Here is a 13614-nt window from a genome sequence, read left to right on the forward strand (position 1 = left end):
TAATGCTGAAGAAATGAAAGAAACAAGAAATCAGAGGCTCAAATAATGATAAATGTAAATATGCGGCTATTGTCACTCATAACATAGAGAAATAGATACCAGAGAAATCCTCAGGGTCAAGAGAAAGGACATGCATTTCCCGTAATCCTTCGCAAGACAATATCTTTTCTTTTGGCTAATTCTTCTGTTGTTGGTAGAACATCGAGGGTAGCTGAAACATCAACCATCCACTTACCAAGTTACCAATGTACCACTACTAGCTGCTGATTTAATCACGTTAGGATGAATGATTACAGAAAAGGCATCACCAGGCTGTCATACAACCACACAAGTAATACACACGCAATATCTACAGTTTCTGTTATCTTCAATGGAAAGAAACATCTTTCTTTCCACTCACAACATGACAGTAATCAGCATGTACTAAGAGCAAAGGCATCACTCACGCCCTTGTACGAAGCCAACCAAGGGCAGGTGCTTCATAGTTAAGCCCTGACAACAGCCATGTAGCAGAATGTGACACGTCATATAACAGGCATGTAACCCATCCCAAACTGGCGAAATCTTGATTTTCACGACTTAAGATTCATCATCATCTTGCAATAGTATTTCATAAATATCAGTCCTCAAATTGAGTTCTTTATCCCGCATTACTTCCTGGAGATCCGACAACTCTTTTGCTGTAAGCACAGAAGCTAACTTGATGAAACCATCAAGCCAGAGCCTCTTTGACCTGTGAAAATGTAGAGCAACAGAAATGAGGTTATTACAAAGCACAGCAATAAAAATTAACTGAGTGGTGTTAAAATGAATATACTGCAATCTTTCAGGGTTGCAAACTACAGTTTTAAGGTTAGGTCAATGCTAAAGAAATATTAAAATAAGAGAGTAAGAAAACCCTACAATTGAGCGACATTTGTGTTATGGTAAGCAAGGAGACAACTTGGGAAATGTAGGAATCGACACCATAGTGCTAGAGGGACAAAAATGGTAGGCCATCCATGGCAAACAAAAAGTTATACAATAAATCCATGACTCGATAGAAATTGCACCAAGGCTACAAGATACGAGTAAACAGAGGCTCACTCCCTCAAGGGCATTTAACTGCTGAAGTGAAATGGGAAGCTCTAATACAAAGTACATCAATATTGTCCAACAGTTGGAAGAGGGGAATGACTAGAAATAAAGAGTTTGATTTCCCTTCCTCTCCCCGTGAACCCGGCTCTAGTAACAATTTCCTCTCTTTTTTCTTCTTTTTTTTTGTTTTAATAATATTATGTCGAGTTCTTTCCTTCTTGGCCTCTTAAAGTATGAAATTCCTTTTTATCCTGAATCATTTCACTGTTAAAGCATATCATGAATAATATACTCACCACGGGCAAGCATGGATGGCACGAAAAAAAGCTCTTCTAGCTGCAGAAGGGTTGCATGCTATATCACTTTCATAGGCAATATACGAGCGCCAGATTAAAACTGAGTTACGTAGCTTCACATTCTCCAATGCTCTCTCAAAAAGTCTGCGTATTCTATGCTCTGTACCACCTTTGCTCATGTCGAATGATAATGCAAAGAGCCAAGCAACAAGCGATGGTTTCCTGGAAGTTTAAGCAAGGACACAAGAAAGAGTGAGAATAAATCTTTGAATCCAGTAGATGCAAAACAATATAAACACAGCTTTAAACAGCTACATGTTTGGGTATGTATGCTTTCTGCATCTTCTTTCAAAAGGATAGATTTCAAATACAAACCAAGAAAGATTATAATACCGTCAAAAAAGGCGTCATCCTAACTTTTCTTGTTCGTGTTTTATTTTCATTTTTGAATTTACTGATTAAAGGAGGAGGGAAATTAGATCTAATTGTCCATTATAAGGCTCTCCGACATGAAAGAGGGGGAACTCGACATTGGAGACCTTCTATAATACATGCTTGACACAGCTTTTCATTCCTAAAGCCTGCCACAAACAGAGCCCTTAGAGAAAGATCTTTTAAGAAGTACTCAGATAGAAAAACGCACGTATAAACATGCATTTGAAAGTCAGATTAAATACTTTTAAGAAGCACTCAGATAGAAAAACGCATGTATAAACATGCATTTGAAAGTAAGATTCGCAAACTTAGCCGCTTGAGAAGTAGTACAAAAAATAAGAGAACTAACAGGGACTGACTACTGACATAGAATTGGGGGAAAAGTTAAGAGGGTCATACTTTTGGAAATTTTCATCAAAGATCCACCGCAGCTTATTGGGGGACACATACAGATGGCCAATTTCAACTAATGCATTGTAAACATTTGGACTGCATGGATATATATCCAATCCTTTCACTATATATTCCCAAAATTTTGACAGCTTCATTTCTTGATGATGTCTGCAAAGCATCGTCATGTAAAAGTTGAACAAGCGCTCCAGATGATAACTGTTCCGCCTCCTTTCTACAGCAAGGTCATTGCAGTAACCCTCAGTAAGATGAAATATTCCATCGGGAAGAGATGTGTGAGATTCAAGACAATGGTAAAGTACATAGATTATCAATTAGTAACACAACTTCTAAAAAAAAAAAACAAATAACATATTGCTGTTCCTCTCTTTTAATTCTTGGCTGTGAGGGCGTGGAGGAGAGGATTCCAAACTACAGAATAAGTTATAACTAGAGAAAGGTATGCCCGACAAGGATAACTTAATCTTAATGCAGCTTGGAGGATTCACACATAGTTAGTACTGTCAGTACAACTTTTAGGTCTAGCAGTATTTACATAAATGCAGGAGCAACTCAGATATGACTCCCCTCTCTTCAACTATCTAAACTCATCTACTTAAATGGACATCTACAACATACAAAGTATTTATTCTACACCAGAATTGCTCTTGAGTATTAGTAGAATTTCATTTGAATATAGTCCTACTCTATTGAAACAGACTCTGAACACCGAATAGTGGACTTGTATCCAACTAGCAGCTATACTGAAGACCTCTTTTTGATAAAGTAATACGTTTTTGTTAATGATGCTTGTATACAAGAAGTATATCAGAATGTAGAACCCTACACAAAGATATGGCTTTCTCCGAACAACAACCAATCTTCTACACATAAAGGAACCTAATCGATGCACCAAAAAGAAATAAGAGATAAGAGGCTACTCCTCAAATGTACAAAATCAATCTCTACACCTTTAAACACTCCTATAAAGCAAAACCCAATGAGAAAATTAGTTTGGTTCCAGACGCATATTACACCAGTATTCAGATGTCTAATTAATATATAACTTCCATGATCACAATCTGAAAAGAAAATAACCCCTTGATTCAAATAGCATAATAAACAAATCAAAATTTGTCTTTTCATTGGTTTCGGCTTCTTGTTCAGAAACACACATCAGGTAAGTTACATTAGATAAAAATGTTACTAGTTGCATTGATTAAGAAAACATTATCCAAAAGAGAAATCAAAATTCTCATGGAACTGCAAGATGAATTTCCAACAATCAATACTCCCACCCCCCACCCCCCAACCCCACAACAACCAAAAAAAAGGGCAAAAGAAAACGAACACCCAGTTTAAACATTTATATAGACACATTTTCAATAAAATTCATAACATTCAACCAGAAAAACAATAAGAAATCAAGAAATTAGAATGCCATGAAGGTCTAACTATGATATCCATATCCCCCTTGATTAATCTCCAACGGAATTAAAAGGCTTCGCTTCAACATAATGAAATATTTTTTAATTTAGGGACAAGTCCTCTGCTTCATATTTGCTGTCTAGTTCATTAAACTCTCTTTCTTATTAAAATACCAATTACAACGGTATACAATAATAACAATAATATGTGATATGACATGATAAAGGCACATAAATTGTTCACCAATTAATACTCCTCATGAAAGAAAGGAAAGCAAAAGTAATATAGTAAAATAATATGGAGCATGGAGATATAGCATCACCCAAGAATGCCGTTTACCCTTAACACAGTTTACATTTATCCTTAGCATCACGAAAGAACATAATTTACCCTTAACATTCTTTAGGTAAGACCATTTGTGCTTGAAAAATGAATTATGCAATAGCTTTAGAGATCCAGAAATAAACGTATTACGAACAAAGCTTGGAAATATCAAACTGAACGAGGGTATGCAAACAGGTGCAGCTAGCTACAATAGACCCAAAGGACATGAAATTTCAGGTTTAAAAGGGAGAAATGAGAGGCAGCGAAAAACTGATTACCAGGAAGCACCATCGTGAATGCTTGCTCCAAAATTTGAACACCTTCAGTCCATCCAATTGTTATCTCTTCAAATAAAGCAGCTGAACATATGAGAGCAACTGATTGATCATCAATTAAACCGCGTGTCCATGATGAACATAGCATATTCACTTGTTCTTTGAATCCTTGGTGTGCTTTCAGCTGTTGCAGGCTTGATGGTTTACATTTATATGGACTGTATTTCATACCGCTTCCCAAGCAAGATAAAATATGCATAGCACGTAAAGATGATTCCGCAGATACAGAGCCTCCACGAGAACCATTCTCGAGCTCCACTTCAGCGTACCAGAGATATAGGAGAGATGCACTTGTCTGAAAATCCTGCTTATTCAATAAAAAGTAACACTGCAACATCAAATGACAAAAAAATTTTATTGGAGTGCAAGTTCAATGATGGGATGCATGAAGAAGAAGTGGAAGTGAGGATTGGTACTCAGGTCATCCCTAAAAGAGATAGTTTCAAGTATCTTGGGTCTATTATGCAAGGCAACGGGGAGATTGACGAGGATGTTACTTATCGTATTGGAGCGGGGTGGATGAGATGGAGGCTCGCCTCGGGGGTTTTGTGTGATGAGAATGTGCCACCTGGACTTAAGGACAAGTTCTATAGAGTGGTGGTTAGACCGACTATGTTGTATGGAGCTGAGTGCTGACCCGTCAAGAAGGCCCATGTCCAGAAGATGAAAGTAGCTGAAATGAGGATGTTGAGATGGATGTGTGGGCATACTAGGAAAGACAGGATTAGGAATGAAGTTATTAGGGACAAGGTAGGAGTGGCATATGTGGAGGACAAGTTGCGCTCATTGCTTCAGCTTACCGAGGATATGACCCACGATAGGAAGGTGTGGAAGTCGAGGATTAGGGTTGTAGGTTGACAGATAGTAGTGTGTTCCTCCTAGGCCGACCAGTACTACTAGGACTATTTTTTGTAATTTCCTATTTATGGTTCTTTATTATGCATGTTGTGGCATTCACGCCCATTACCATGTTACATTGTTGCTAATATTCTTTGCTACTTGGTTGCTTTATCTTCACTGTTCCTTGAGCTGAGGGTCTATCGGAAACAGCCTCTCTATCTCTATGAGGTAGGGGTAAGGTCTGCGTACACACTACCCTCCCCAAACCCCATTTATAGGATCAAACTGGTTGTTGTTGTATAGGTAGTGAAGAAAAACTAACCAACAAGAAATAAGACCAGTAATTGACTGAGATTGCCAGATAAAATGTTGGCTGGAAAACCTTATTTCATGGTGAAGGAAATGGTGATTTAAGCACTATCTAGAAGAGGCCTCTTATAAATCACAGGGCCCGTTGAAGCGGTGCTGCTCTCCCAATGAAGGGATACAGCACGCGAACATCACGTTAAACAGGAAATAGAATATACCTGTGGAAGTCCATCTATTGAAGACAATGCCATGTCGAAAATCTTTCTAGCATGGTCAATATTTCCAAATACTGCTTCTCTTCGTGCATAAACTCCACAAAGCAATACATCCTGTGAGAAAAAAAAAGGTAAAAGACAAACAAGTGACTTTCAAGTTGAGCCATCAGAAGCAAAAACCCAATGGAGGCATCAGAAGCACATAAAAATTATAATACATATCCATTTATGACACAAACTTAATAAAAAGAATTTCGTGGTGAACAGGGACGACGAAAAGCAAATGAACCAAAATGACAATCCTGGGGAGGGGCAGGGGCCAAGAGAAGTGTACACCAATCGTTTTCGAGGATACAAATCAATATCAAGTCTCTAACACCTATTACACTGCTACTGTCTCTAAGCACCTAAAGAGCAATGAGGTAAACTACAAAGTTGAGTTTTGATCAACAAATTATGCAGCAGCTGTAATCACATGAGATCCTGATCAATCTCCAACATATTCAATAAAGTTCAGAGGAATTGACAGAAGACCATAAAAGGTGCACATTATTTTACTGTCAAGCTTTTAAAAAAAGAAAACGAGCGAGAAAGAGAAAAGCTGACATCTCAGTAAAACAAACAAGCACCATTCTGATGAGGACTTGCAAAACCTCAATAACTTATTGTCACCAATGAGAGCACTTTTTGTGCGTCGATGTTCTTACACAAAGATTTCATGAAATAACATAACCACGAGCGAGTTTCTGTTTCTTTGATTGTTCAAATTACCTCTCTATTTATTTGCAAAGCAATTATCTTATTAAAAAGTGACGTGCAATATGAAACATTAAAGACGTACTCTACTATTTTAGAAAACAATGTGAATATACCACACACGTAGAATACTTGACCAACAAGATGAATAAAAGATATACCTGACGGTTACTCTTCAAAAGGCTTTTTGCTAAAGTTCGACATGGTGTTACTGAACAACTAGAAGTATTCATCATTGTATTTGATAGCTCCTCCGCAATAAGAACAGCTTCTTCCAAAATGTGATTTTGGGGAAACACAGTGCAACAAAGCAATGTAGCATTTCGAACAAATTCCATCATGCTAGTCCTCATAGAGATATCATCGGAGCTACTAAAAACTTGCTCCAAACTTGTATCAATCTGGTTCCTTCCTTTTTTGGTTAAAACATAGTGCACTCTTCTTAGTTCATCAAAGAGAGAATCTGGCATTGCCTCCAAACTAAGGCTTTTCTCAGCCCAACTTGAACTGTTTGTACAAGTCCTGCACGCATTAAAAGGAAGTAACTTACATACAACCAAGTTTTTTTTTTATGAAGGTGTTTCATCAAAAAAAGCATCAAGAAGATGCATAGTTACAGGAGGCCTAGTTACAAAAGACAAAAACAAAAGAGAGAAGTTAGGCCCTATACAAAGTGTCAATCTAGGACAAGAGTATTAACAAAGTCCAAAAAATGTCCAGTACTAAGTACTGGTGACAGTTTTGTCCAGCAAAAAAAGTTCAAGTAGGCATTTTGTTTAAGAGAGTGATTTGGAGTTGAGATGCCATCAAAACATCTTCTATTCCTCTCTGTCCATGCAACTAAGTATATTACTCTTGTTTCCATTCCCTCCTTATATAGTTTACCAAGCACCTCCATGTGGCTTCTCTCATTTAACAGTATCCATTGTCAAAGAAGAAGAACCATAGTAACACAGAGAAGCCACACATCAAACCATATATTTTGACATGATTAAGAAACCAAAATATAAGTAATAATCTCTGAATCACAACTCACTCGCAGCAACTTGTAAATATTTACTTATCAAAAAAAAAAATCCTCAGCAACCAAGAAAAAGAAGACCTAATTGAATGTCACAAGGAAACAACTTTTTAATGCAGCAAGTTTTTAGTCGATCCTTCTCCTAGATCTTCTCTGAATATTTGGTTTCATATTGCGGCCTGCATTTTGGAAACGATTATCAGAATGTGTAGATTAAGAAGTTTCCAGCTCTCCATCTAGGTTCCCTTAACCTCTAAATGGAAGTCAATTATATCCTGAGAGAGAGAGAGAGAGAGAGAGAGAGAAACTAGTTGAGTTAAGCCTAAAAAGTTCATAGAACTATCCAAAATCCTTTTTCTGCATAAGATTTTAACTTCAACAAATTGACCCTTTCCCTTCTAAACTATCAAGGTCTATGTTGTTCGGACTCTCCGAAAAGTGTCTCTGGGTGCGTGTCAGATCCTCCAAAAGTAGTGTACTTTTGGAGAATCCGACACGGGTGCGACAATGTTTTGGAGAGTCCGCGCAACATAGGTCAAGGTAAAGCAGGGCAAATTCAGGGTTTTAACCAAAACAACGTTCTTTATATTCTTAGGCAAAGCATTAACTAGCCAATGCTAGATGCGAATATGTAGAACAGTCAACACACATAATTTAACAATTTAAAATCATTCAAGGTGGAAAAAGTATCAGGACATAAAAAGGATGATCCCAGCTAGTTGAGCACAAGTGCCAAAAGTTTAGGCTCACCAAGTCATAGCAAGCTCAGGCACTTCCTAAACCAAGCTGAACCTAGATAGCATTATCCAACCCTACTTGTAAATGTGACAGGATGACTTAGTTCTCAGAGTTAAAAAGTTCATAACTTTAACATATGAGATCCTTCCCAAGTATGCTAGAAAAACACCACCTTTTTCTATCCAGAGACATTCACACAGTAATTAGATCCTCAAGCATGAACTACTCTAATGTGTGACATGGACCTCTGCGTTTTATTTATTGCAGCAATATGACATGTTTAACTCTATTATCTAGTAAAATCAATGTGAGCACTAGTGAAATCAATCTAATATTCAAGTTAAGAAGACGAACCATTGAGCCATCCTCCCGCCATAAAAATCAATGAATTGCGATACCAGGGAAAAACGTCCTTCTTCAGAACTTATCGAGAACAGGTAGTCACTCACGTCTTCATATGCTATTACTCTCAAAAGCTGCTCATCATCCGGTGCATCAGCAGGATCCTCACTATGAGAACTCCCAGCTGTTTCACATAAATACGCAAGAAATTAATTCTCTACCAGATAACAGCTGCAAAGACAAGAAGAGAAAAAGGAGGCAGGGAGCAACTCATTGCTTGGAAACTACAGGCAGTACACTGACACTTAGAACAGTCAGTTCAAAATCTTTACAAGGAAAATAACAACTAGCCTATCACACTCCATTTGCAAAAGCAAAACATTCTTAAGCATAAAATTAGCCCCAAAATCAAAATAATAGCTTTCATAGTCATGGCAATGGATAGAAAAGACTGGGTGGAGTTAAGCATGATAGGTGAATGCTGCTAACAACACAGCGAAAATGAAAATGAAACTGGAGCTATTATAAGTACAGGGTAGAGAGCATGATACTGAATTTTATCCAGAAAACTACTATTGTTCATGACTCAGTCACATGATAAATAATTTTGGACTGCCGCTTTATTGGCATGTCTACTGTCATTAGCCTTTGGAGACAGTAAAAAGAGATAGACTTGCCAAGCTTTTTAAAGAAAAGAGATAGAGAAGCTAAGCCATTGAAACAGAAATTGACCCTAAGTGTTCAGAAGTGAACAGTCCTTTTATTAGGAGTGAAAAGTAAAAGGTCCATTAAGTGACAAAGACAGTATTTAGTACAGAGATTTTTTCAGCTTTCCACCCTAGCGAGTGAACCATCCAGAGAACAGTTCTCCCTGGCAGAAAGATCAACCTTGCTTCTTTTTTTCTTGGGGAAGGGGAGTGGCAATAATACAAATGCCAGCCTTGTTATCCCTCTGTTCAGTCTATATCCTAAATTGTATATTTTTCCCTGATTTAGCTAGTGATGGCCTCTCTTCCATCAATTCCTTCGCTTGATATTTCTTCCCAAAAAAGTGTAATTAAACTTAATAAGGAAAAGAAAGATCAGAGTAATGAAAAAGGGACGGGAGAAAGAGGATTACTTTTAGCATGGACTGGCATCCACTCGCTTGAGTCTCTTGCTACCTCTTCTTCTGACCACCTAGTCCAAGTTCTTGTGTCTTTAATCTCACCATTAGCTTCAGCAGCAGCATCAATCCCAAGCATTTTCAGCAAAGCTTCAGTATCATCTGTCTGCTCATCATCTTTCATTTCAGATCCATCTTCTAATTCGTCAAGAGCACTATCTGTCTCTGTTATATTTTCTATAGCGTCATTATTTTCTTTACTTTTAGATAACGGGTCTGACCAACCAGTCCAACCACCTTTTTCAGAATCATGTGAAGGCTCCTCCCTCATAGTTTGCCTCAGCTCTTCCTCTTTCTCTAGCCACTTTGACCAGCCGAGTGCACCATCTTCCCCAACCCTGGCACCATTACTGTTCCAAAAATGCTCAAATAGTCTTTGCTTACTTTGCTCACTAAGAAGTAAAGAAGGGCAGAACAAGCTGTATTCAATCTGCGCCTGGAACATGGCAGTAGCCAACTCTCTGTACCCAGCCTGCCACTCAAACCGACAGAGACTGAGAAATATATCAACCAGACCATGTTCAAGTCTTACAATAGCAGGATCCATAGAAGGCGAATTAGCACCTCCGGAAACCTGTATCCAGCAAATACATCTCCATCAGCAAATGGAAGGGTGACGGAAAAGATCAAGATGAATTCATTTGTCAGTAACTCTAAACTCTTGCATTGCTAACCCTGCAAGATTTCACATACATAAAATCAAAGAGAATATACTGAACTATTTAAAGGATTACTTCCTATTAGTTTCATCTAAATTTTAAAAATTGCTTTACAATTAATTTCTAAATATAACACAGTGGAAACTTACAGTACTTAATGCTCGTGAGATGCATGCAAAATTTCATTTTTACAAGGTAGTGCTGCGCCTACAGTAAATTTTTATCTTTAAGTTGTGAATGAATCCAATATTCTGGATATACATGGACACTAACATGTATAAATTCAGTAATGATCATACAGTTTCACCCTTGAGCCATTCAAGGCCTCACTTAGCAGCTTCTTATTTGGAAATCTTTCACTATTATCCTACTTCAGCAACCAAATAAGGAAGTTCTAGGATATGCACACACCAATATTTGTTGATCTGGTCCTCGCCAAGTTCATGCTGGAAACTACTACCCACCCTACCCTTCCCCAACAACTTCATGGAATTATCCTTCATAAACATTTCAATACACTCTCTCCCAAGAGTCCAGAGAAGGTGCTCTTAGGACAAATGCCCTTTCAAGGATCCATGGCCAAGCAGAAGGATATTACTATACAGTTTCTCATCTATTTGACTGTTAATGATACCATCAGTTTTGACCAAGAAAGGCACAATCATCTTTATCATTTACATTGTACAAGATGATAAGGACTTTATCAGAAGCCACACGAGCACCCAACACAAAGATCAAATTTTCAGAACAGCAACAAAAACTGAAAGTCTGTATGCTCAAATTAATAAATATCTTATGCACAAAAAAAAAGAGCATAATGTGTCAAAGGTGAGGACCTGCCTATGTTGCTTAGACCATGCACCAGATAAAGCTTGGATTGCATTTGCATACATTTTTCTCATTTCAGTAACCTTAAACCTTGAAAAGTCACCCTGAACAACCCGCAAAAATTCTCTCCACAATGTGTAACTACCTGAGTTCTGGAGAAGTATCTTCTCCCATCGACTAATCAGGTCATCAATGCTATCTCTACTCTGATAAGCATTCATAAGAGAGAGAAGCAGGTCTTCACTGTCAGGGTTCAGCTCAGTAGCCTTCTCCAGAATACTGATCTTCTTTTCAAGTGTTTGCAAACGGGCACCTTTCTGTGGCTGCATTCTTGCTACCTTATCTTGGAATTGCGCAAAAGCCAGCCAAATTTGCGCGTCATGTGGTCGTTCCCTTGTCATTTTGTTGAACTCCTTTGTTTTGCGAAAGACCTCATCCTCCCAAGATTCCTCGACCACTGCATTACCTGAAACAGTATCTCCTCTGATTCCTTCATCTGACTTAACTTCATCTGGCAATGAGATGAAATCAGCTGGCATGCTCATCATTGGCTTGAGAGGAGACAAAAATCTTAGACGTTTCAAGTTCTTATGGTGCTCAATTGCAGCATATGTTGCAGACCAATAGCGACCTCCAGACCTTAGTTTATTGTCCAATGCATCAATATCGCTTTCTCTTTCAAAAGATCTCTTATCATTCCACCTATAGTAATTGAGCTCAGAGTTTTTCCTCGAATTATGAAGCTTGTAACGAGCAACATCCATTCTACAGTGCAGCAGAAAATATTCTACAGTTAGTAAAGCAAAGTGAATCAAGCTAAGGACTAATGCGAATTAGGTGTGTCAAATGCACCTTTTTGTGTAAACATAATTAAAAATCATTCTCCTCAATGATGAAATCAAGTATGATTGTACGAAAGCTCAAAAAAATCAATTACATAAAGTCAGTTTATTCCCTCATACATTATTTACCTTCACCATAATAGAAAAGAAAGCACGAGTTCACTGTGTCCATGTGTAACTCATAAAATCATAGTGCATGCCCCTATGATAACAATGGACACTAACCTCATTAACTCTTTTTTACTACACACAAAAAGGAAATCACAACTGATCCATGTTTGAGACGTAGTTGATTGATTAATCGACTTTGCTGCAAATACGAATAGGTTAACTTAAATTTTTGCATTGTAATGATTTTCAGATGACAATTCCACCGTTTTAACTGGTTGAATCGCCATTCTAACATTTTCAAATTGCTCCTCATTGTGCTAGATGTTGAGAAAAAACCTCTCTTTATGTTTTACGATTGCATTGCCCATAGTGAGCAAATAACTGCTGCAATCCACATATAAGTTTCAATAATGTGTAGTTTTAAATTCTCTTGACAGCTAACAAAATCAAATTACAGTCAAATTAGAAAAAATAAGCAAGTTGCATCGCGACTCTTATTCTGACTACTTGTTCTACGTAGCTTAAAAGAATGCATAGAAAAGCAGCATTCGCACCTGTAGAGAGTACCAAAAGCTAAATTGTCTCGATCGCCACGAGAGTCAAAGTAATAGTCTTTAACATTATCAGTAGCTGAAGAAGAAGCCCAAGTTCGAACATCACGTTTTCTAGAAGAAGAAAGTGCATAGTCATAATTTGGGCCCTCATTACTCAGTCGCTGCCTTTTCTTCCTCCTCTTTTTCTTCTTCTTACTCTTTCTTTCTTCATCATCAGAAGTAGACGAGTGGCCCCGCTCCGACGCGGACGAGTCCAGCAACTCATACCGTGCTCCCTCTCCTTTTTTATTTTCCTTTTCTATATCTTCTCCTTCTTTATCTTCTAGATTCTGGGGGAACTGGATATTACTGTAGTTCGTTGAAACGGTGTTGTTTATAACGGAGATGTCGGTTGTGAAGCTGGAATTGCGAAGCCATTCAGGAACGGCGTCGTGTGAGGTGGAGGGATTGAGCGGTGTACATATCTGAGATTGGGGGAAAACGGGAAATAGCGATGAACTTTTTGGTGCTTCTTCTGTTTCGATTTCTTCCATGGCGGATTCTGTTTCAATCTTCTTCTATAACTACTACTAAATAAACCCCCCGTATTTTCCAAGTCATAATGTCATACTCCTGAAAATATACAAAGAAAAAATTATTAATAATAAATTAATTAAAATAATTATTACAAAAAATCAAAATAAGACGAGATATTAGTGTGCCAAAACGGGAGATCTATGAAATTATTCTTTAATTTTAAATAGATATTCTTCTAACTAAGATAATTGTTAATATTATTTTATAATTTATGGAGACGTTTGAAAAATTATTACGTCTTTTTATCTAATTAAATATATTAAATAGCATAATTTAAATTTTCAATTTACATTTCTAGCCCTTTCAATTCCAATCTAGAGCGTGTTGTGATCTATACAACTTGAAGTGGGTTTACCAAGTTGAATCTTACTAT

At 37.6% G+C, this 13614-nt stretch overlaps 1 protein-coding gene across 2 annotated transcripts; it reads right to left on the bottom strand.

The window, feature by feature from the left end:
- Positions 1-20: 20 nt before the first annotated feature.
- Positions 21-13255, bottom strand: LOC107785207 (uncharacterized). Of its 2 annotated transcripts, none has more exons than XM_016606448.2 (10): positions 12666-13255; positions 11167-11923; positions 9627-10245; positions 8519-8690; positions 6567-6927; positions 5653-5763; positions 4229-4589; positions 2208-2433; positions 1374-1595; positions 21-733 (listed from the first exon to the last, which is right to left on the bottom strand). In XM_016606448.2, the coding sequence occupies exons 1-10, from the start codon at positions 13196-13198 to the stop codon at positions 580-582; spliced, it is 3516 nt and encodes a 1171-aa protein (XP_016461934.2). In that variant the 5' UTR covers positions 13199-13255; the 3' UTR covers positions 21-579. The 2 variants fall into 2 exon arrangements, with proteins under 2 accessions (XP_016461934.2, XP_016461933.2); XM_016606447.2 differs by having other exon boundaries at positions 4229-4613; positions 12666-13253.
- Positions 13256-13614: the final 359 nt, after the last annotated feature.

The sequence above is a fragment of the Nicotiana tabacum genome, chromosome 4, assembly GCF_000715075.1.
Source record: "Nicotiana tabacum cultivar K326 chromosome 4, ASM71507v2, whole genome shotgun sequence".
Taxonomy (NCBI): Eukaryota; Viridiplantae; Streptophyta; class Magnoliopsida; order Solanales; family Solanaceae; genus Nicotiana; species Nicotiana tabacum.

Coding starts and splice junctions, on each gene's coding strand:
- LOC107785207 (XM_016606447.2), bottom strand. CDS start 13,198: ATGGAAGAAATCGAAACAGAAGAAGCACCAAAAAGTTCATCGCTATTT. Junction 11,924..12,665: donor GCTTTTGGTACTCTCTACAG/GTGCGAATGCTG, acceptor GCTGCACTGTAG/AATGGATGTTGCTCGTTACA. Junction 2,434..4,228: donor ATTCACGATGGTGCTTCCTG/GTAATCAGTTTT, acceptor ACCTTGCTGTAG/AAAGGAGGCGGAACAGTTAT.